The 24,171-nt window shown below is 47.8% G+C and overlaps 2 protein-coding genes across 6 annotated transcripts; one reads left to right on the top strand and one right to left on the bottom strand.

Annotated features, from left to right (window-relative positions):
* Positions 1-206: 206 nt before the first annotated feature.
* LOC139788541 (E3 ubiquitin-protein ligase RNF113A-like) lies at positions 207-10,478 on the top strand. The gene is made up of 11 exons (XM_071728587.1): positions 207-439; positions 741-817; positions 904-1,008; positions 3,299-3,406; positions 3,666-3,775; positions 3,965-4,071; positions 4,545-4,634; positions 5,871-5,964; positions 6,549-6,655; positions 8,122-8,379; positions 8,549-10,478. The coding sequence occupies exons 1-10, from the start codon at positions 340-342 to the stop codon at positions 8,226-8,228; spliced, it is 1,005 nt and encodes a 334-aa protein (XP_071584688.1). The 5' UTR covers positions 207-339; the 3' UTR covers positions 8,229-8,379; positions 8,549-10,478.
* STRADA (STE20 related adaptor alpha) lies at positions 9,238-23,772 on the bottom strand. Of its 5 annotated transcripts, none has more exons than XM_071728581.1 (12): positions 23,642-23,772; positions 21,402-21,459; positions 20,632-20,660; positions 17,224-17,326; positions 16,669-16,790; positions 16,431-16,539; positions 16,193-16,316; positions 15,302-15,473; positions 14,404-14,508; positions 14,034-14,275; positions 10,868-10,910; positions 9,238-10,663 (listed from the first exon to the last, which is right to left on the bottom strand). In XM_071728581.1, the coding sequence occupies exons 1-12, from the start codon at positions 23,651-23,653 to the stop codon at positions 10,511-10,513; spliced, it is 1,272 nt and encodes a 423-aa protein (XP_071584682.1). In that variant the 5' UTR covers positions 23,654-23,772; the 3' UTR covers positions 9,238-10,510. The 5 variants fall into 5 exon arrangements, with proteins under 5 accessions (XP_071584682.1, XP_071584681.1, XP_071584683.1 ...); XM_071728580.1 differs by having other exon boundaries at positions 23,618-23,757; XM_071728582.1 differs by lacking the exon at positions 20,632-20,660 and having other exon boundaries at positions 23,642-23,736.
* Positions 23,773-24,171: the final 399 nt, after the last annotated feature.

Genomic DNA, 24,171 nt, shown 5'->3' with positions numbered 1-24,171 from the left:
CCCCCCGAACCTCCGAGCCCCCCGAACCCCCCGAACCCCACCGAACTCCCTGGAGCCCCCCGAACCCCCGGAGTCCCCGAACCCCCCCGAGCCCCCTCGGTCTCCCCGAACCCCCCCGAGCTCCCGGGAACCCCCGGAGCCCCCCAAATCCCCCCGAGGCCCCCGGGTCCCCCCGAGCTCCCCGGAACCCCCCGAACCTCCGTGCCTGCCCTCGCCGGAAGGAGGCGCTGTTCCCTCCCGTAGGTGCTCTGGGTCTTCCTGCCCGGCAGAGGGCGCTGCGGGGCTCGGGGCCGCCTCCGGTGCCGCTCTAGGCGGGCAGGCGGTAGTGAGAGGCTCAAGATGGCGGAGGAAGGCTCTGTGTGCAGCTTCGTCTTCAAGAAGCGAGGGCTGGCGGCGGGCAGGGGACGGCGCAAACGGCCCAGCAGCGACCAGGAGCAAGGTGAGGGCTGGCGGAGAACCCCGAGAGGGCGCTGGGAGCCAGGCCCTTACGATACGCCGGGGAAGCGAGGCAGGGCCTGGTGCCTCCAGGGCCCCCTCTCCCCGGTATCTGTGTGGTGGGGGATGTGAGGGGCTCTTCCCCGGCCCTGCCCATCGCCCTCCCGAGGGTCCCCCTGACCTCGCCTCCCTTCCTCTGGGCGTCCCCCCACCTCTCCCCAGGGTTGGGGGGTTCTGGTAGAAGCTGCACTCGGGCCCAGGTTCTGCCCCCGGGTCCATCCTCACCTCTGGGCTTTCCTCCTCAGAGAGCAGCGGCGAGGAGGGCAGCACCGTGGTGCGAAAGGAGCGGCGGCGGGAGGCTCCAAACCCCATGATCCAGAAGGTGAGGAGGATCCAGCAGAGCTCAAAGCCCGGGAGCTGAAGCTGGAGCCTCCCGTCCTTCATTCCTTCTGTTTTCTTGCCCCTCAGACCAGGAAATGCACGAAGGAGAAGGCTTCCTATGCACTGAGCAGCAGCGATGAGGAGGATCCATCAAAGGAGATTGGAGTCACCTACAAATCAACCAGGTCTGCGGTAAGGAGGGGGCAGGAAGGGGGCTCTGGGGGGGTCTGACAGATCCACACCTGAGGGAAAGATTTTGCTTCTGAGTGGGGGATCAGCCCCCTGTGGATGCTCCTCCCAATCCCTTCCTTCTGACCAGACAGGCACCTTGTGCTAGGTTTGTTCTCCTGATGCCCTCTGCATCCTCAGAGGTTGGAATTCCCCTCTTGGAGGTGGAAAGGAAAACCTCAGGATGCCACTGGATGTGCCCAACTTTTTCAGGAGAGGGAGCACTGGACTCAAGGGGGGGATCATTCCACCTGGGTTTGGTTTGAGTTGGAGCTGGCTGGGATTATTCTCCAGTTTCTGGGCAGCTGTTACTGAGGGGCTGATAAATAAAACCTAAGAGGAGGAGTCTGCTCAGTCCATTAAAGAGGAATCTGAACCACATCCCACCCTGCATTCCCAGGAAAATGGGGGAAAATGGGATGCAGCCCACTCACAGCTGTGGCAAAAGTTCAGCCTCTTGGTGGGGTGATCTCATGTTTGAAGTCTTGGATCTGGGAAACAATTCCAAGGAATAAAGGACAAAATGTTTCCTGCAGGCACAGGGTTGGATCCAGCTCAGGGGGAGGGGGTTAGGATTTTCCCTGGAATGTGGGAGGCAAAGCAAATCCTGCCTGATAGTTGCTGTGTCCCAACTCAGCAGGTAGCCACCTAAAAGCAGGTAGCCAGCAGGTTTCCATCTAAAACCAGGAAATTTGTTCCAAAGCCTCTTTTCTCCTGGCCCTCAGCTGTGCCAGCCCCACATGTCACCCAGGAAACTCTCCAGGTTTCCTGGGAAACTATCCCAGATCATCCACTTGGATACATATCCCCAGATTGAGTATTCTGTTCCTCAGGTAATGAGATATTAGTTTGTATCCCCTTTATCTTGGAATAAAATGAACTTTTACTGAGAATCATGGTGGCAGCAGGACAGACCCCTGCTCCATGGGGACAGTGACCAAGGAGAGACACCATGAGGTTGTTAAGGGCAGGACTCATGTTAACCCAACACAGTAATTTCTTGACTGTCTTTTTGAAAAAGAGCTAAAACTGAATAAATTCCAAGAAATGAGGCTGTATTTTGAATAAAGAAACTGCTGTAATGTCAAAATTAAGCCTCTGTGGGAAGTATTGGTAGAATCCTAGAACTGGCTGGGTTGGAAGGGACCTCAGAGCTCATCAAGTCCAACCCTTGATCCACTCCCACTGCAGTTCCCAGCCCATGGCACTGAGTGCCACATCCAGGCTCTTTGGAAATATCTCCAGGGATGGAGAATCCACCCCTTCCCTGGGCAGCCCATTCCAATGGCTGAGCACCCTCTCCAGAAAGAAATTCTTTCTAATGTCCAACCTAAACCTCCCCTGGCACAACTTGAGACCTCTTGTGCCCTCTTGTCTTGCTGAGAGTTGCCTGGGAAAAGAGCCCAACCCCCCCCTGGCTCCAACCTCCTTTCAGGGAGTTGGAGAGAGTGATGAGGTCTCCCCTGAGCCTCCTCTTCTCCAGCCTCAACACCCCCAGCTCCCTCAGCCCTTCCTCACAGGACTTGTGCTGGATCCCTTCCCAGCCTCCTTGCTCTTCTCTGGACCTGCTCCAGCACCTCAATCTCCTTCCTGAGCTGAGGGGCCCAGAACTGGACACAGGACTCAAGCTGTGGCCTCCCCAGGGCTGAGCACAGGGGCAGAATCCCTTCCCTGGACCTGCTGGCCACGCTGTTCCTGAGCCAGCCCAGGATGCCATTGGCCTTCTTGGCCACCTGGGCACACTGCTGCCTCCTCTTCAGCTTCCTGGCAATCCAGACTCCCAGCTCCCTTTCTGCCACTCTGTGCCCAGCCTGGAGCTCCCCATGGGGCTGTTGTGGCCCCTCAGGAATGGACACAGGAATTAGGGAAATGAAGAGGTTTTGAGCACTTCCACGCTGTGTAGCAAAAAGCAGCCAGGAATTCACCACATGGAAACACAGGAGGAAATTCTCTCTCCTCATGCCTCAGAAGCACAGAGCACATGCATCTCTGCTCACCAGAGAGTCAAATGGATTAAGTAGCCTATTATTCCTATATATAAACCCATATTTATACATATTTATATATATATATGTATTAAAAAAGGAACCAACCACCAACCACGGAACTCAAAAGAGTCTCTGCCTGTGAATCACCCAAATCCCAAGCCTGCTAAAAGAAAAGCTCAGAGGAAAAATCTGCATAGCTGGCCTGGAGGGGGTTTTCTCATCACTGCTGTCACAAATTCTTCTGGGTTTGGTTTTTTTTTTTTCAGAAACCTGTGGGCCCAGAAGACATGGGAGCCACAGCAGTGTATGAGCTGGACACAGAGAAAGAAAAAGATGCCCAGGCCATCTTTGAACGGAGCCAGAAAATCCAAGAGGTGAGTTAGCAGTGCTCAGAGCTTCACTCATCCCCTTCTGCACCCCAGGAAGAGTGGGAATCTTTTCCTCCCTGGAAGTTTGAGAAGCCAAAAGTTGCAAAATCAGGGAATTTTCTGGCTTTATCTTGGAACTGGGGGTGAGATCAGAGAGGTTTAAAGCTCATCTGTGGCTTGAGGTTCTCCTGAGGTTTTTTTTTGCTCTCCTGGGAGTTGAGAGGAAAGGAAGATGATCTCCTGAGCTTTTTTTTTGCTTTCCTAGGAGCTAAGAGGAAAGGAAGATGATAAAATTTACCGTGGTATTAACAATTACCAGAAATATGTGAAGCCCAAGGACACATCCATGGGAAATGCCTCCTCAGGAATGGTCAGGTGAGCCGGGATGAACTGGGATGAACTGGGATAACAGAACAACTCAGGCCCCAGCCCCAAAGCCAAGGCCCCAGCCCCAAAGCCACCTTCTTAGGGCTTAAACTTTGCTGTTATTCCCAGTTTCCAACAATTCCAGGGCTTGGTTGTGTCCAGGCCCCCAGGTTTGAGCTTTTTCCCCCCCCTTTTCAGGAAAGGCCCCATCCGGGCTCCGGAGCACCTGCGGGCGACCGTGAGGTGGGACTACCAGCCTGACATCTGCAAAGACTACAAAGAAACTGGATTCTGTGGCTTTGGAGGTGAGTGGATCCTGGGATGCAGCTGAACAAGTGGGAAGGGGATCCAGTCCAGTTTGTGATCCCATTTTTGGGGCACCTGACTGAATCCCAGGGGTGCAGGGGTTGCGTGTGGCCTTCGTGTCCTTTGTGTTGGCCCTTCTGGAAGGAAGGTGATGGCCTCTGAGCAGTGGTTCTGAGAGGCCTGGAAGGGATGTCCCACGAGCCACATTCCCAGAGGTATCCTGGCTGCTGAGGCCACCTGTGGGATGAGATTTCCTCTTCCTTATGAGGAATCTCCTTATGAGATTTCCACATCCCCCCCTGTGCTGGAGCTGTGGCTGCGGCAGACGGAGCGGGATCCTCGTCACCCGCCAGCCCTCAGCAGAGATCCATGGGGAAACAATCAGGTTTCAGCTGCTGCTGGACAAAACCCTGGGAACAGCTGGGCTCTTTGGGTTAATTCTTCCTTTTTTTCTTATTTTTTTGCTCCTCAGACAGCTGCAAATTCCTCCACGACCGCTCAGACTACAAGCACGGGTGGCAGATCGAGCGGGAGCTGGACGAGGGCCGCTATGGAGTCCATGGTATGGCACTGCCCCTCTCCCCCAGCTCACAGGGGATGAGGCTCCCAGCTCCTCTCACCAGGCCCTAAAGCAAGGCTGCTGGCAGGATATTGGGTCACAAACTGCTGGCTCTGACTGTGCAGGCCCCGGGGTTGAATTAATGGTAAAATCATAGAATGCCTTGGGTGGGAAGGGACCTTAAAGATCATCTCAGCAGCCCAGGTTGCTCCATCCAACCTGGCCTTGAAGGCTTCCAGGAAGCATCCACAACTTCCTTGGGCAAGCTGTGCCAGTGTCTCACCACTCTCAGCTTGAAGAATTTCCTCCTAATTCCTAAATTCTTTTTTTTTTCCTCCTTTTAAATTCCTCCTAAATTCCTTTTTTTCCTAACCCCAAGCTCTCCTCTTCAACTTGAGACCATTTCCCTTTGTCCTCTCACTACACACTTGTGTAAGAATTCCTACCCCAGCTTCCTTGTAGGCCCCCTTCAGGTATTGAAAGGTTGCTGAGACAGAAGGGACTCTTGATTCCAAAGCTGTGGAACTCCCTGCTGCAGGACAGAAATATTGAGGCTGGAAAAGCCCCCTGAGATCAGCCCCAGCCTATAACCTCCCCCCTCACACTGGCTCAGCTGCAGGCCATGACCTCTCCTCCTGTCTCTTGTTGCCTGGGAGGAGAACCTGACCCTCAAGTAATTGTAGAGAGTGATAAGGTCCCCCCTGAGCCTCCTCCTCCTCTTTTAAGACCTTAATAACCTTGGGGCCAGTGACCACTGAGCAAATCTGCTGCTCTCAGGTATTCACTGAGGGGATTCTACCCCCTGGCTCTTTAGCAGAGGACACTTCCATGCTGTGTCACAGTGTCATTTCTCACTCTGTGCTGGGAGCTGCAGCCCAGAGCTTGTGAACTGCTGGGGGGGAAGAAGTTGGAGCCAAAGGGTTGGTGGCAGCTGGTTTGGAACCAAAAAAAAAAAAAAAAATCCTAAAAACAAGGAGGGGGCTGGAGGATATTTCTCTTTTTAGCAGCAAGTGGGCGAGGTAGAAGAGAACTTGTTCTTGGGAGATGAGCAACAATCAGCCTGGTTTATTAGACCTAATTATATCTTGGTCCCACCTGTGCTGCTGACAGAGCCCTGTTGTTCCCTGGAGATTCAGTTCCACCTGCTGTGCTCTCTCCTTTTTTCATGCCCCACACAAGGGTTGGGGCTCTGCCCTTGCTCCAGTTTTTGATTTTTGGGGTTTTTTTGCTGTTCTGCAGATGAGGAAAACTACGAGGTGAGCAGTGATGAGGAGGATATGCCTTTCAAATGCTTCATCTGCAGAAGTTCCTTCAAGAACCCCGTGGTCACCAAGTAAGTGGGGTTTTGGGGTTTTTTTTTTGGGATGGGGAGCCAAGTTTCTGCTGTCCCCCAGGCTTTCTGTATCAAGCCCAATGCAAACACTGCCCACAGGGGCACCAGTGGCTCATCTGGAGCATCTCCTTGGAAGAGTTTCTGAAGTCTTTGTTGTCCAATCACCTTTTTGATTCCCAGATGCTGCCTCATTACATCATTTTTCCCCTTAACTTGGAGATCTTTCACTCCTGGGCACTGCTTGGCAGCTGCAGCACAGAGAAACAGGAAGGGGGGGGAGCCAAGCACTCAGCAAGGCTGAGCTGCAGGCTGGGGACACTGTGGCCACCACACACCTTTTCCCAACTTTCTGGCTGGGTTCCTGGTGTCTGGAAAAGCTCCCTGGTGGCTCTGGGCCACCTCTGGGCCACCCCCTTTCCACGGGGACAGCGCTGCAGAGGAAGCTCTGCGTGCCACTTGTTGTTTTGGGTTTTTTTTACATCCCCCAAGGAGCTGTAGGCCCCATCATTCCTAACTCCTGGGGACACAGTGGGTGTGTTTAACAGCCCTGGGGACTTGGGAGTGAGATCTGTGTCCCCGTGCAGGTGCAGGCACTACTTCTGTGAGAGCTGTGCCCTCCAGCACTACCGCAAATCCCAGCGCTGTTACGTCTGTGACAAACAAACCAACGGGGTCTTCAACCCAGCCAAAGGTAAAGGGACCCCCCCAGGGATGCAGGGGGAGCAGCCAGAGCACCACAGGACACAGAAGGGCCTGAGGGATCTTCTTGGAGCTGGAAATGGCCTTTGGCTGGAGCTCGTTGCAGTTCTGAGACACTTTTTACAGCCTGGGGAGCTCCACCGGTGCCAAACTGGGATGGGGACTGGGAGTGGGATCCCTGGGGAGGGTGTGGGGGATGTGCTGGGGAGGCAGCACCTTGTTTATGCTCTCCTTGATCAATCAGAGAATCAGAGAATGGTTTGGGTTGGAAAGGACCTTAAAGATCATGGAGATCCAACCCCCTGCATGGGCAGGGACATCTCCAGGTGTCACAAAGCCTCATCCAGCCTGACCTTAAGCACTTCCCAGGAAGGGCATCAACAACTTCTCTATTCCAGTACCCTGCCACTCTCATGATGAAGAATGTTTTCCTAATCTCTAACCTAAATCTATCCCCTTTCAGTTTAAAACCATTACCCCTTGTCCTGTCACTCCTCTCTCTGCTGAAAAGCCCCTCCCCAGCCTCCTGTTGCCCCTTCATGGGCTGGAAGGTTCTCTAAGGCCCCCCCAGAGGGGGTTGGGCTCTTTTCCCAGGCAACTGCTTGGGTCCTGTGTCCAGTTCTGGGCCCCTCAGCTCAGGAAGGAGATTGAGGTGCTGGAGCAGGTCCAGAGAAGAGCAAGGAGGCTGGGAAGGGATCCAGCACAAGTCCTGTGAGGAAGGGCTGAGGGAGCTGGGGGTGTTGAGGCTGGAGAAGAGGAGGCTCAGGGGAGACCTCATCACTCTCTCCAACTCCCTGAAAGGAGGTTGGAGCCAGGGGGGGGTTGGGCTCTTTTCCCAGGCAACTCTCAGCAAGACAAGAGGGCACAAGAGGTCTCAAGTTGTGCCAGGGGAGGTTTAGGTTGGACATTAGAAAGAATTTCTTTCTGGAGAGGGTGCTCAGCCATTGGAATGGGCTGCCCAGGGAAGGGGTGGATTCTCCATCCCTGGAGATATTTCAAAAGAGCCTGGATGTGGCACTCAGTGCCATGGGCTGGGAACTGCAGTGGGAGTGGAGCAAGGGTTGGACTTGAGGAGCTCTGAGGTCCCTTCCAACCCACCCAGTTCTAGGATTTTAGGCTTCAGAGCCTTCTCTTCTCCAGGGCTGAACAGCCCCAACTCTCTCAGCACATCTTTAGCAGAGGTGCTCCAGCCCCCTGCTCATCTGCTTCTCCCTTGTGGACAAGCAAAGGAGTCACCTGGAAAACAAACACCTCCACTCCTTTGGAAGCTTTTTGTGACAAACTGAAGGGATTTTGTGGCTCTTAACACAACAACTGATGCCCCTTGGCTCAGCAAATGGTGGCAGCTCCAAGCTGAGTCTGTGTGGAGGCAAGACAAGGGGCCTGGATTTTGTGGTGGGCCTGGTTTGGGTGAGGGAGAAGCCCTGGGGTCTCATCCTGCCTTTTCCTGCTTTTCAGAGCTCATGGCAAAATTGGAAAAACACAAAGGGGAGGAAGAGGAGGAGGAGGAGGAGGAGAAGGAAGAAGAGCAGCAGCACTCAGACCACGCAGAGGATCCACACTAGCAGAGCAGCTGTTTTGTATCTTGCTGAATAAAGATTTCATGGGAGAGAAAAAAAACCAAAACCCAAAAAAACCACTTCAGAGCAGTTAGTACACAGTGCCCTGACTGCTGGGCTCTTGGTTGCTGCTCTCTGGAGGCACCAGACAGAACAGGTAAGAGGAGGCACAAGTTGTGGCTGAGCTCTGCTCCCACCACACTGCCAGAGCCACCCCAGGTGTTCCTGGGGAAGGAGGTGCTGAAAACCCAGCCCAGTCCCTTCATAACATTTTGGTTTGGGATTTTTTTTTTGACCCAAGTGTTGTTGTTTCACTCCTAATTTAGCCCTGATCCTGCTTGCTTCCTCCTGCAGTGTAAGCATCAAGCTGTCTCCAAGTTTATGGAGTGAAATTATCATGGTGAAAGCAGGAAAAGGGATGAGGCAGCTCAGCTTGGCATTCAGTTCCTCCTAAAAATGCAAATTCTGGGGAAAGCAAGCTGGAGGGCTGCAATTTTTTGTGATTGAGGAGAGCTCAGTGATTCCCTTCTGACTTTTCTGCCTGGCTCTTGGTTCCTTGAATTTAAGAGAGGTTTAGAGGGCTGCACCTCCTGCCTCATCCCTCCATGTGAGGAAAAATATCCAAACCACTATTAAAGTCCTAAAAGTTTGTGCTGAGCAGCTCAGTCCCTGTCCAGGCTTGGGGGAGAGGGGTAAGGATTTTCACAAGCTGCAGCCTCCCTAAAAAGTTAGGAAAATAAAACATTCCATAATAAAATTGAATCTGGCCCCAAACCTGATCCCTGCTGGAGCCTGCCCTTACAAACACTCCTGTGTTTGACTGAAACTTTTAGGAAAGAGCAGATTGGGGTTTTTTTTGCAGCTTCTTGCTTTATTTTTTGAGACATGAAGGCAGCTGCAGCTGTGGTGAGCTGAGGAAAAGGAAGGAAAAGAGTAAGGGTGCCCAGGCAGGCTGCATCACCACTCCATCACCTTGCAGAAACAGCAGACTTTGAAAGAAACCAACCAAAAAACAACCAACTTAAGAAATATTTTATTTGTTTTGGCAAAAAACTAGAGTAACAAACTTTCTCTGGGTTCAAGTAAAGTTTATAAACACGAGGACCTGTTGCCAGCACCACTCCTCCCATCACCTCTGCCTACAGGACTGGATTCTCAGTGCTTCCCTGGAGCCCTCCAGCACCCACAGTCCTTGGAAAGGTGAAACTAAAAGCCTTAAATCCATCTCCAAAACACAAAAACCACGGAGCTGCCACAGCAGCAGGGCAGAGTCACACAGCTATGAATCAGGAAGCCAGGAGAAAAACCAACTTTTACCTGTCAGGGAAGGCAGAACAGCAATGGTGATGGAAAGCTTGGAGGTCAATTCTGTGCATGATGCTCAAAGGAGTCATCAGGGAGAGGATTTAGGCTGAAAATCACCAGAGTTTTCCTCCGTGGCAGGATAAATCACTGAGAGGATGCTGGTGTGAGTGTGACATGCTGTGAAACCAGCCCAGCCAGAGCTGCTGTGGGGAGAAAGAAGCTGGCAGAGGGCACAGGCATTCCTGCTTGCTGTGGTGAGAGAGGCTGGAATGCCCTGTCTGACCTGGAGCATTCAGCATCAAGAAACCTCCTCAGTTCTCCCCAGAACTAAAAAAGAAGAATGCAGTGCTGCAGAGGAATGCCAATTGCAGCCAGTGGGCCTGGAATGGAGTCAGGTTGTCTTTGATCTCCCATTTTCCATCACAAAACAGGGATTAAAGAACATAATCCCTTTTTTCTGCTTTTTTTTTTTTTTCCCTCCCACCCTCAAAACTTAGCCAGTGGCAATGCTGTAACAGTAATGTGACTAAAAGAATGCCCAAAACTAAGAGCTGCCTGCCTCCCCTTAACTCTAAGGCACCCTTAAAAGAGAAAGAACCAAAGAGGGTAGGGACATGCAGCCCTCACCTGTGATATGATGAAGCCAGTGATTTTTAGAAAAAACATAAATAGAGACTAAAAGAGACTCACTCAACCCCTTCGAGTGATCTGCCAGTGCTGAGCTGCAAGGACTGGGGCTCTGGGCACCACAATATCTGGAATACTCCACAATTCCTTGGGGTTGATCCCTTCCCCAGCCTGACCTTTTTGTTTCCAGGCTACTTCTGAAGTAAACAGGCAGCTGAAATTCCTTCCCAAGGAGCTGTAAACTCTTCTGTAACATTCATCACCTTTTATGAACAGAACCAATAAATTACAACGCCCGGAAAGCTCCTCCAGAACCAGCTATCATCCCTGGGTTGGTTTTTTTGTTTTTTTTTTCTCTAGAATTCCCAGTCATCCACATCCAACTGCTCCAGGTTTGACACCAGCCCAAAAATTCCACTGGGATCCTGGGGCTGTGTTCCTTCAAAATTGGTGATGGGGGTGACGGGACGCAGGAGCTCCGGGAGCGCTTCGGACGCGCGGCGTTTGATCTGCACAGAGAGGAGAGAACTCAGGTCCTGGAGGGCACAGGAGGATCCCTGAGCTGCACTTAAAATGATTCACCCAACTCACTTCATCCTGCTGGATCACAGAAAATCCCTCAACCTGATTTTCCCACCCTCAGGTTCAGTAAAACAGGGAGAAAACAGCTACGGAGCAGCCGCTGTGAGGTTTAGAGGAAATGAGCTCCTTACCTGCTTGAAAAAGGGATGATTGAGCAGAGTGCCTGCACTTGGCCTGGGGAAGGAAATGAAAATGAAGTTAAGCACACAAGAAAACAGAATCACAGAATCAGCCAGGTTGGAAAGAACCCCTGAGATCATCAAATCCAACCCTGAATCCACGTCACGCGAGTTTCACGTCAGGTGGTGGAAGAAAAAAAGATGAAATTCCTCCCTGCTTCTGTCTCACCTGCAGAGCATCTCCCTTCCCAGGTGCTCAGGTGACAGTTGAGGCAAACAGCTCCACTGCACAAGCTACAGCTGTGCACAAGCTACTGCACACCCCACCATGTGGTTAAGAGGAAGCTCCTGAGCAGTCTGGTGTACTAGAAGTGGTTGTCATGGCTACAGACAACCTCACTACAGTTTTGATCACTTCCAAGAATTTTCTGCCCCATCCTGGGGTTGGAAACAGGGTAAACACACTCTGCAAGTCAAGCTGTTCAGTTTCTCTTCCTGCCAGGCAGCACTACCCCAGAAAAAAGGTTGCACAGTAACCTGCACAAGCTACAGCACTGCACACCCCACCATTTGGATCAGACAAAGTTCCTGAGCAGTCTGGTGTACTAGAAATGGTTGTCATGGCTACAGACAACTTCACTACAGTTTTGATCACTTCCAAGCATTTTCTGCTGGCTGAACAACCACTCTTGGGGATGGAATCAGGGTAAACACACTCTGACAGGGACCTGGAAGTCAAGCTGTTCAAAACTGAACATAACTCACTACAGTTTTGATCACTTCCAAGCATTTTCTGCCCCATCCTGGGGATGGAAACAGGGTAAACACACTCTGACAGGGAGCAGAAACAGGGTAAACACACTCTGACAGGGACCTGGAAGTCAAGCTGTTCAGTTTCTCTTCCTGCCAGACAGCACTACCCAAAAAAAAAGGTTGCACAGTAACCTGCAAAAGCTACAGCACTGCACACCCCACCATGTGGTTAAGAGGAAGCTCCTGAGCAGTCTGGTGTACCAGAAATGGTTGTCATGGCTACAGACAACCTCACTACAGTTTTGATCACTTCCAAGAATTTTCTGCCCCATCCTGGGGATGGAAACAGGGTAAACACACTCTGCAAGTCAAGCTGTTCAGTTTCTCTTCCTGCCAGGCAGCACTACCCAAAAAAAAAAAGGTTGCACAGTAACCTGCACAAGCTACTGCACACCCCACCATTTGGATCAGACAAAGTTCCTGAGCAGTCTGGTGTACCAGAAGTGGTTGTCATGGCTACAGACAACCTCACTACACTTCTGATCACTTCCAAGCATTTTCTGCTGGCTGAACAACCACTCTTGGGGATGGAAACAGGGTAAACATACTCTGACAGGGACCTGGAAGTCAAGCTGTTCAAAACTGAACATAACTCACTACAGTTTTGATCACTTCCAAGCATTTTCTGCCCCATCCTGGGGATGGAAACAGGGTAAACACACTCTGCAAGTCAAGCTGTTCAGTTTCTCTTCCTGCCAGGCAGCACTACCCCAAAAAAAAAAAGGTTGCACAGCAACCTGCACAAGCTACAGCACTGCACACCCCACCATGTGGTTAAGAGGAAGCTCCTGAGCAGTCTGGTGTACCAGAAGTGGTTGTCATGGCTACAACCTCACTACAGATTTGATCACTTCCAAGCATTTTCTGCTGGCTGAACAACCACTCTTGGGGATGGAAACAGGGTAAACACACTCTGACAGGGACCTGGAAGTCAAGCTGTTCAAAACTGAACATAACTTACTACAGTTTTGATCACTTCCAAGAATTTTCTGCCCCATCCTGGGGTTGGAAACAGGGTAAACACACTCTGACAGGGAGCAGAAACAGGGTAAACACACTCTGCAAGTCAAGCTGTTCAGTTTCTCTTCCTGCCAGGCAGCACTACCCCAAATAAAGGTTGCACAGTAACCTGCAAAAGCTACAGCACTGCACACCCCACCATTTGGATCAGACAAAGCTCCTGAGCAGTCTGGTGTACCAGAAGTGGTTGTCATGGCTACAGACAACCTCACTACAGTTTTGATCACTTCCAAGCATTTTCTGCCCCGTCCTGGGGATGGAAACAGGGTAAACACACTCTGACAGGGAGCAGAAACAGGGTAAACACACTCTGCAAGTCAAGCTGTTCAGTTTCTCTTCCTGCCAGGCAGCACTACCCAAAAAAAAAGGTTGCACAGTAACCTGCACAAGCTACAGCACTGCACACCCCACCCTTTGGATCAAAGTTCCTGAGCAGTCTGGTGTACCAGAAATGGTTGTCATAGCTACAGACAACCTCACTACAGTTTTGATCACTTCCAAGCATTTTCTGCTGGCTGAACAATCACTCTTGGGGATGGAAACAGGGTAAACACACTCTGACAGGGAGCAGAAAGTCAAGCTGTTCAGTTTATCTTCCTGCCAGACAGCACTACCCCAAATAAAAGTTGCACAGTAACCTGCACAAGCTACAGCACTGCACACCCCACCATGTGGTTAAGAGGAAGCTCCTGAGCAGTCTGGTGTACCAGAAGTGGTTGTCATGGCTAAGGACAACCTCACTACACTTCTGATCACTTCCAAGAATTTTCTGCCCCATCCTGGGGTTGGAAACAGGGTAAACACACTCTGACAGGGACCTGGAAGTCAAGCTGTTCAGTTTCTCTTCCTGCCAGGCAGCACTACCCCAGAAAAAAGGTTGCACAGTAACCTGCACAAGCTACTGCACACCCCACCATTTGGATCAGACAAAGTTCCTGAGCAGTCTGGTGTACCAGAAGTGGTTGTCATGGCTAAGGACAACCTCACTACACTTCTGATCACTTCCAAGCATTTTCTGCCCCATCCTGGGGATGGAAACAGGGTAAACACACTCTGACAGGGAGCAGAAACAGGGTAAACACACTCTGCAAGTCAAGCTGTTCAGTTTATCTTCCTGCCAGGCAGCACTACCCAAAAAAAAAAGGTTGCACAGTAGCTCCTCAGGCTCTCTTCTAAAAAAAGTGCTCAAATTGGTACCACTTTTCTGGTTTTACATCCTTGGGTTGCTCCTCCCCATGTAAGGAGCACAGGCTCCAATCCACTCTTGCCAAGAAAGCTTTGAGTAAGCTCTGCTGGCTGGGTTTGAGGTGCAGGGCTGTGAAGAGCAGCTTTTCCCTGGCTTTACCTGAAGTCAGGGTTCCTCTGGAGACACTGCTCCACAAAATTATGGAAATAGGTGGAAAAGGTCCGGAGATAAGGATGGAGGGTTGGCTCCCCATTGGCTGCCCTCACGTTGCTGATGGCCATGCTCTCACTCATCCCATAATTAGCACCTGAACGGGAGGTTTTCATGGTCAGCTCATCAGCAGGAATTGTGGTGGTGTCCAGCAGGCAGGGAACAGTTCCATTCAGCTTTTCCAAGAGCATCTGGAAAAAAAACAAAGGGGCAGCAGCAACATCAGCCACAGGAAAAGAGGGAAGATTTGACTGCTGGGGGAGGGATGGCAACCTTCCATCTTCAAAAGGATAAAAAAAGAAGCTTTTTTAAACCTCACCTGGGTGGAAGGCATATCTTTAAAAGGGACGTGTCCATTTGCCAGCTCACAGGCAGTGATCCCCACACTGTAAATGTCAGACTTTGCATCATAACCCTGGAGATTCTAGATAAAAAGAAAAATCAGTCTTCTGGACTTGAAAAAGAATGCAGGGAAAAATACCCAGGATTTGATGTGCAGCAAAACCCACATGATGAGAGCAGAAAGGGTGCAGCTCACAGATCTACTGGTTCATTGTGGTGTTTGGGTTGTTTTTTTTTTTTTTTGTCAAAACCCACAATTAAGGGGAGTATTTATTTCATCAGCTTGCTAGGAGGAAGAGCATCTAATGTAACACTTTGCTAACAGGAGAAATCTCTACAGGCACCTCAAAGAAAACTTTTTAGTTTAACAGATCAGGTGGCTCTTCCATTTTTGGGCTCAAAAATTCCAAATAAACAGGACCTGGCTCCCAGGAGTGGCCACTGAAAACTACTCCTGGCCCTCACCCTACCCACAGCACCACCACCAGTCAGGCTCCAGGCTTGTTTTAGCACCTAAAACCTCAAACAGGGGAGGTTTTCATCCCCTATTTTACCCACCCATTCTCCAAATTGTACCCACATGCCCTGTGCCCACCCCAAATCTGTTTATTTTAGCCTCTCCCTTTTTCCACACCTTCCTCTGGAGGGAAAGAAAAGACAATGCTGTAAGATTCAACAGGAACAGAGGTTTCCTCTAGCTAGAGGTCACTGTTTTTATGGTTAAAAAGATAGAAAAAAAAAAAAAAAAAAAGAGAGAAGAGAGGTGTTATGGGGTAGAGGTGTTATGGCCCACCCCTCAAACGTGCCAAAAGAACTCAGAAAATCTGACAGGTAACAATTCTCCCTAAAAACTTAATAAATAATTTTAAACACACCTGCTGTAACACTTCAGGGCTGAGCCAAGGCAGGACTTTGATGCTGTATTTGGGAAAGTCATGAACAACTTTGAGTCTCTGCCCATGGTTGATCATACTGAGGTTGCTTCTCAGGCCAGAGAGGAAAACCTTCCCATCCACAGAGATGAGGATATGGCTGGCTTTAACACTCCTGCAAAAAGGAAAACTCATCAGGGGCTCTGGCCTCTAAGGAGTTCTTTTCCAGTGTTGGAAGGGACCTCAGAGCTCATCAAGTCCAACCCTTGATCCACTCCCACTGCAGTTCCCAGCCCATGGCACTGAGTGCCACATCCAGGCTCTTTGGAAATATCTCCAGGGATGGAGAATCCACCCCTTCCCTGGGCAGCCCATTCCAATGCCTGAGCACCCTCTCCAGAAAGAAATTCTTTCTCATGTCCAACCTAAACCTCCCCTGGCACAACTTGAGACCTCTTGTGCCCTCTTGTCTTGCTGAGAGTTGCCTGGGAAAAGAGCCCAACCCCCCCCTGGCTCCAACCTCCTTTCAGGGAGTTGTAGAGAGTGATGAGGTCTCCCCTGAGCCTCCTCTTCTCCAGCCTCAACACCCCCAGCTCCCTCAGCCCTTCCTCACAGGACTTGTGCTGGATCCCTTCCCAGCCTCCTTGCTCTTCTCTGGACCTGCTCCAGCACCTCAATCTCCTTCCTGAGCTGAGGGGCCCAGAACTGGACACAGGACTCAAGCTGTGGCCTCCCCAGGGCTGAGCACAGGGGCAGAATCCCTTCCCTGGACCTGCTGGCCACGCTGTTCCTGAGCCAGCCCAGGATGCCATTGGCCTTCTTGGCCACCTGGGCAAGTATTTCTCAGAACTTCCCCCAGCAGGAAATGGATCATTTTGTTTGGTTTTTTCCTACCTGTGTACATAGCCCATGTGGTGGATGTAGTCAAGTGCTTTCAATACACCTTGGAGGATGTATGCAATGGCCAGTTCACTCATCCCATCCATAAAATGGGTGCAGATTAAATCTTTTGCAGAACCTAAAAAGAAACAGAACACCCCTTAATTGGGCAGGAAAAAAAACCCACCAAGGATACTTCTTCACCTCTTTAATTTCACAGATTATGATGGTCAAAGGTTCTCTCTCCACTTACCATAGGCCATGAAAGATGTCACTACCCACAGCTCATTGTCAGCTATAAAAGTTGCTTTGTATGGCACAATATTAGGGTGGTTGAAGAGCTTGGAAACATGAAGTTCCCCCTAAAATAAAATAAAAAATATATTTTGATTCAATTTAGTAAATGAAGCAATACAAGCACAGTGTTGATAAACACCTTTCTTGCTGTCTGTCCTCTCCTAAACTTCCATTAGAGAATTAGGGGATTTTACCTGCAGGAAGGTGACCATCTCATTGGTGCAGGCCTCCAAGTTCACTCTTCTGACTGTGACATATTCTCCTGTGGGTTTGTACCTGGCCAGGTTCACAACCATCAAGTCTTCAAAGCCTCTGCCTGAAAGACAAATTATTAAAGCTTCAGCAGGACTTCTGGAGAATTCCTTCAGTCCTTGACCTTTAAATAATCTTTACACTCATTTACTGAAATTATTTTTGGCCCTGCAAAAGGAAGTGATTGTTCCACCAGAGATCACCTTCCTTGGCATGGATCCCACTGAGAGACCCTCCTGGTCAGTATTATCCTGTCTTTCAAGTTCAGAACTGAGGAAGAAATAAAATAAATCACAGCCCCACCAAGGACAAGGAAAGATTTGAGGCTGCTTTGTCCTTCACACTCAGCATCATTAACTCACCCCACCTCCCTTTCAGCTGAAAGCCTTTAAGATTGACATCTCTTTTTTAAAGTGATCTTAAAAAAAATCACAGAGGACAGGTATCCAGTGTCAAAAATAAGTTAAGAACCCAAGACCAGCCACTTGTGGGGTTACCTATGATAGTGAGCAACTCATAGCAGCTGCTGTCTGGCAGGAAGTTGCTCATGGTGTCCCTTTTAGGGGAAGAAGCTATCGACTCGGAGCTCGCCTCATTTGTCTGGGGAAAAAAAAAAAAAGGAATAAAAATCATGTGCTTCAAAGTCACCTGTTCCTTCTGTTATCACACATCTCAGAATAATTAAGGCAGTACTGAATATAGAAATAATTTAACTGCTGTTCAAGTTGTTATTTATCAATTGATCTACAGGAGATGCCTCATTGCAGAGGATCCAGAAATCTGTGTTTAAAAAACATCACCTGAGCAGGTAGGTGAGCACCACAATAAACTCTAATTTTTGGGGGAATTTTTGGATAAACTCAGTTTCTCCAAGAGAGCTGAAGCACTGCTTTACAGCCACTACCTTCCTCCCATTAATTACAAACTCCTGTGCCACCATCCTGTTGCCTGAGCAAAGGCCACCAAAGCAAAGCTGATTTTTATGGATTTTTCTACCCTGTGGCTGGCAGCTTTCCTGTCTGGTGCTGGGAATTCCTGGCTTCCAGCTGCCTCTCTGTGACAAAACCAGTGCAGCTGAATGGTCAAAGTGATGAACCAACCTTGCCCAAGAGATGAAAATCAGACCTGCATGGAAAGAGAAGCTCCAAATGAAAGCAAAAACTTAACTGCAAAGCATTAGTGCTTATAGAAGGGGGAAAAAAAAAAATAAATCAAAAAGAAAAAGCCCACACACCTCAGGGGGAAGGAAGCAGCACTCCCAAACCTGTCAGCTTTTCTTCTCTAGATCTGGCACAAAGCTGTCTGCTTGATTTCCCCTTCCAAGCAGGATTTTGCAGGAGAAATTTCAATGTTCTTCCAAGTTCCCTCCCAACCCCCCTCTGATTTCCAAGGTCAGCAGGAGAGCATTTTATGGGGAACCAAATTTATTTGGTGTCTCAGATCAGATTTAGTCACCTCCAGCTTGCAGCACATTAACTCCTCCTGACATTTGGAACTTCAGCTCATTTTTTCCACCTCATTCTTCCACAATTGCAAATGCCCTTTTTACCAGACCTTTCCTCATGGTACATGAAGCAGAAAAGGCTCCTGCAATTTCTTAAGAGTGGCAGCAAATATTCTTTTTTTTCCCCATCACTGAAAGCTGGAAACATCACAGTGACAGCTGGAAAACAAGGAACTTGCTGCTCTACACTCAGCCCAAGGTAAATGGAGTGCAAGGAGCATGGCCATAAATTTGCCATAAATCCCCTCTGGCTCTTAGGGACTAAATTAGCAGTCACATTCCCAAGTTCCACCTTCTCAGCTGCCTCTGAACACTGCACATTTTGCCTCTCTGCCTGCCTCTGAAATAGATTTATTTTTCAGTCTCACAAACTTGAGATTTGTGACCTGTGCTATGGGGAAATTTCAGCTCCAACAAGCCCTGAGATCTCTGCAGTCACAAATCCTTTACCTGACTCCTGTACTGGTCCTTTCAGCAACTTTCCCTTTGTGCTTTCAAACTCCTGTTCCAGATCCCTGTCAATTCTAATCCCAAATCTCTCATTCCTGACTTCTTCCAGCAGTTTCCCAGAGTCCTGTCAGCAGCAGGATTGCCAGGAGAGAGGCACACAGGCAGATGGAAACCTCTGAAGCAGAAAGGCACCAGCAAGGAAATGAAAGCAGGAGGCTCTGGGAAGCAGCAATGGTGAAACACTGAGCAATATGTAAGTGGTTTGGTTTTAATCAAGTCCACTCCAGACAGAGCATAAGCCAACAAAAACAGATGCAAAAAAAAAATTAAATAATTAAAAAAAAAAATATTAATCTTATTAATGGTGTAAGCTGTTTCCACAGTAATGGGAAAAAACACTGTGAATTTTAAAATTTTTAAAAGTCTGCCAGTTCATCAGAGGTTTTCACTCACCTCTCTTCATGTTAGCAGTGATCAGTAACTGAGGGAATGCACAAGGAGCTCTACCAGAAATTTATCATCATCATCATCATCACACAAGAGTTTTAAATAATAATAAAAAAAAAAAGTTAAACTGAAATGTCATTTATGAAGTACTGACAAAAAGCTCCTCAGGGGTTTCACACAGGACAACTTTTGGTGTGTGGTCAAAAGCAGCAGCAAAATGAAGTCCCAAGTGCTCAGTTTTATGCCATGACCCAGCCTTCCAGCTTCTTGGTCTGATTTGAACTGGAGATAAATTTCAGGAAATTAATCTAAATGCCATAAGGAAATCAGTTCTGTGATTTGCCAGATCAGGATCAGGATCTGCATTTGCCAAACAAGAGGGAATGCTGGGTTTGTTCTTCCTCTCCACCTCCTCAGTCCCTCAGCTCACATAAGCAACAAAAATTTCCATCCCATCCTTCTCCCCAAATCATTCACCTTTCTCTAGAGCCCTGCTGGGAAATGTAAGCATTTTTTTTAATGTAAAAATAAATATTAACCTCTATCTGCCTCCAGCCCAGCACATGTAATGCTCAGTGTTAGAAAAGGTGTGAATTTATACCAAATATTTCATATACAGCTCATGTTCTCAGCTTTGTTTGTGCCAGGGAATTACAGACACTGCCACAAAAATCAATCCTAAGCAGCTTGAACTGACACAGTTCTAATCAAAAACCACTCTTAATTGATGTTTGTAATTAGTTGGAATTACACCTGCACCCAGGAATCTTCCACTATGGTGTGGGCAGGTGGGAAATAATTTATTATTTATCCATTTTTTATTTATCCTACCCTAAGCTGTGCTGAGAATTGTTCATTATGGGCCAAGCAGTGCCCAACAGGGCCTGCAGAAAAAAAAAAAAAAAAGCAGAAAGAAGTTTTCAACCACCCCATTTTGGCTCTGTGCTTCTGAAGAGACATTCCATGTCTGAAAGTCATTTTAGTTTTGAAGAGACAAAACCCCCTAAGCACAGAATTGGCTCTGAAGATGGCCAAACAGGAGGTAAAATCACCTCAAAAAAAAAATTACACACTACTTGGTGCTGGTGTGGGAGCCTCTGCTCCACAGGGAAGAGAAATGGGAATCAGAAAGGAAGAGCTAACATAAAAATTTGGGGTTCTAGTTTTCAGAAGTTTAAACTATCTCTGCTTTTTATTCTGGGAGAGAGTTCTAAGTGAGCAGCATCTCTGAAGAATCAAATCTAAGTCATCTCCACCAAAATAAACCCTTGGGGGTTGGGGGGAGGCCAGAGATCCAAATCCAGAAGTTTTTCCCTTGTGACATCCAGTCTGAAAACCACACACCAAATTCTCCCCTCCAGGGTGAAACCTGTTTCCACACTTGTAGAAGTAAATAGAGAGATGAAAAGAACTCAGAGAAAAAGGAAAAAAAAAATCAAAACTTCCACAAGGAATAACCTCCATGCAATGAACCACAGCACCACAGCCTGCAAAAGCCACTTACTTTTCTCCGAGAGTCACCCGGAGGCTGCTCTGGAGTAAAGAAATTAATTGTTCACCATGTTGTGTTCAACAAACACCCATTAAAAATAGAGATGGAAAACTGTCAATAACCCTTCCTGACACCCCTGGATACCAAATAAACACAGTATTTTTTTTTTTTTTTTTTTAGGCCAAAAGATTTCATTTACACAAAGGCCGCAGCAAAAATCATCAAACTGCACAAATCTGGGAATATAAAAGAATAAAACAGTGCTGCTGGTCATTTATTCAGCATAAATGTGACTGGTTTTAAAAATTACACCTAAAAAATGACATATTTGCTCAAATAGTCTCCACCTGGCAGCTCTGATCCCCTTCCATGTCACTGCTGGGAGCTCTGCAGCCCTGGGGGCAATTTTGGACAAAGCAGAAATGGAAGGAATCTGAGCTAGCAGCAGAATTCCAAAATCCATTTTTCCTCAAAAAATTCTAATTAACTTCCCCAATCCCCCAAATCAATCTTTAGCACAGGAAAACAAAACAAAACAAAAAAAAAATACATAATGCAGGGTCTGCTATTAACATGAAATTATTTCTCAATAATTTCGTAGATCTTGGACATTTCTGTGTAAACTTTTCCATGGTTAGGCAGCTGGAATTTGGTGATTTGGTGCTAAAAACAGGTATTTTTGTTGTTTACTGTTAAGATACATCTTTACACCCAAATTAACAGCCCTTGCAGCTAAAAGAAAACCTTTAAAACAGAATTAATCCAATGAGAGGAAAACTTACCTCCAAATAATTCAAACTCTCTTAAGCCCTCAACAATGAACTTCTCAGACACCCACCTCTGAAAAAAAAAAAAATAATCCCCCAGATAATTAATTACTGCACCTAGAGACAAGTTTCTTCCCCTCCCCAAAGGTAAAAAAAAAAAAAAAAAAAGAGAATTTTAACATTTCAAGGATTTTCCTGTGGTCTGAAAGCTGCAACATCAGAGGCACAGCCAAGGATATTCCCTGCTTGACCCAACAACCTCATGGGTGCTGCTGCTTTCCCCATCTTCAAAGTTTTTAAATCATTTAAAATAATTTAAAATAATTTAAAATCATCATTTAAAATCATCATTTAAAATCATCATTTAAAATCATCATTTAAAATCATCATTTAAAATCATTTAAAATCATAATTTAAAATTATCACTTAAACATTTAAAATCATCATTTAAAATCATCATTTAAGATCATCTAAGATCATCATTTAAAATAATTTAAAATAATTTAAAATCATAATTTAAAATTATCATTTAAAATCATTTAAAATAATCATTTAAAATCATCATTTAAAATCATAATTTAAAATCATTTAAAATCATAATTTAAAATTATCATTTAAAATAATTTAAAATCATCATTTAAAATCATCATTAAAATTATTTAAAATAATTTAGAATCATCATTTAAATAATTTAAAATCATCATTTAAAATCATCACTTAAAATTATTTAAAATCATTCCAGCAAGAACCTTTATACATGCACAAAGCAAATTAAACATGCAACAGCTCCCTCCTACAGGCAAACAGAAGTTGGTTTTTGGGTGTTAAAGCAAAAAAAAAAAAAAAAAAAAGCAGCCTCAGGTATTAAAATGAGGTGATATCTCAAATAACTTCAATATTGTGGCTATGCAGCTATTGACTGGATGCAAAATTAGAGTAATAAATATTTCAAAGCTGTTGTTCTCATCCAGAATTCATGCTTGACATTCAGCAGGTTGTGCAGAGAAACATTTGAACCATTTTATCCCACCCTGGGATTCAAGGAAAAAAAAAATCTCTATTCAGGCACATGGAGCCCACCAACAGAATTTGGAATTTTAGGCTTGCAGAGTGTTAATTAATTAATCAGAAACACTCCTATGTTAGAATCTGTCTGCTCAGTAAAACAAAAGAGCTGCTGTTTTTGCAAGCACCAAGGAGTCTCCAGGTGCCTCAAAACTCGGATGCCTTTTAAAGGCACTAAAAGTGATTTTCTCACATGAAACTTCCCCATGAAATGCAGATTGCACAGGAGGGCAGGGGCTGGAAGGGGCCTGGAGGGCTCATCCAGTCCAGAGCAGGATTCCTTTCCTTCCCTTTTTCCTTTCCTTTCCTTTCCCTTTCCTTTCCTTTTTCCCTTTCCTTCCCTTTTTCCCTTTCCTTTCCTTTTTCCTTTCCTTTCCCTTTCCTTCCCTTTCCCTTTTCCCTTTCCTTTCTCCTTTCCTTCCCTTTCCCTTCCTTTCCTTTTTCCTTGCTTTTTCCTTTTTCCTTTCCTTCCCTTTTTCCCTTTCCTTTCCTTTTTCCTTTCCATTTCCTTCCCTTTTTCCTTTCCCTTTCCTTCCCTTTTTCCTTCCCTTCCCTTTTTCCTTACTTTTTCCTTTTTCCTTTCCTTCCCTTTTTCCCTTTCCTTTTTCCTTTCCTTCCCTTTTTCCCTTTCCTTTCCTTTTTCCTTTCCCTTTCCTTCCCTTTTTCCTTTCCTTTTTCCTTTCCTTTTCCTTCCCTTTTTCCTTCCCTTCCCTTTTTCCTTTCCTTTTCCCTTACTTTTTCCTTTTTCCTTTCCTTCCCTTTTTCCTTTCCTTCCCTTTTTCCCTTTCCCCTCTCCTTTTTCCTTCCCTTTCCCTTTCCTTTCCTTTTTCCTTTCCTTTCCCTTCCCTCCTCCCAAAGTTCAGGACCAAAACCCCAACCAGAACCTGGGGGGGGGGGGGGGGGCGGGGAAGCTCTAACCCCATCCAAAGAGGGGGAAATAATCAATATTACTCCACTTTTTCTTTAAAAAAAAAACCCATTACGCCCCCTCGCACCGCACACGAAGGGGAGGGAGGTGTGCGAGCAGGAAATACTTCAGTAATTCGCTTTAATTCGCTTTAATTAGCATCGAGCCCGGTTAATTTTTTTTTTTTTTCCCCCCTTTCCTCTGCACAAACTCAAGGTTCACCCGGCAGCGAGGGAAACTGAAAAGGTTCAACACTCACCCTAATCCGTTCGGGTTTACTTACAAGAAAAGACATCGGCTCCGCCTTCCCGTTACCACACGCAGCTCCTCAAAGGCCGGGCCCACCTGCGGGCACAACCAGCGCCTCAGCCCCCTCACCCCTCCCTCCCCCAAAGGGAAAGGAGCAGTTCCTAGACCAGAATCTCAACCCCCGGGGGCAGCAGCCTCGTTCCTTCCCCCGTTCCCGGTTCCCGGTTCCCGGTTCCCGCTCCCGTCCCGCTCCGTTCCTCACCCGCGCTCCTCAGGCCGCGGCCGCCGCTTCCCCGGCACGAACGCTGCGTGTGTGACGTCAGCGCGCTGCCACGTGATGCTGACGTCACTCCCCCTCCAAGAGGCGGGAAGGCGCCCCCAGAGGAGGGAAGGAGCCGCCGCCATCTTGGTTACCTCAGGGAATGGGCGAAGGCTTCGCCGCTCCCTCGCCCCCGCCCGCTCCTCCGGCTGGGGAGAAGGCGCTCTGCCCGCTCACCCGCTGCTGGTTTGGTGTCTGCACGGCCCCGATTTGAAACACGGGGGAAATCCTCCAACTCCACGCAG

This window comes from Heliangelus exortis, chromosome 29 (assembly GCF_036169615.1).
Source record: "Heliangelus exortis chromosome 29, bHelExo1.hap1, whole genome shotgun sequence".
Taxonomy (NCBI): Eukaryota; Metazoa; Chordata; class Aves; order Apodiformes; family Trochilidae; genus Heliangelus; species Heliangelus exortis.
This window is presented reverse-complemented; position numbering and strand designations above follow the sequence as displayed.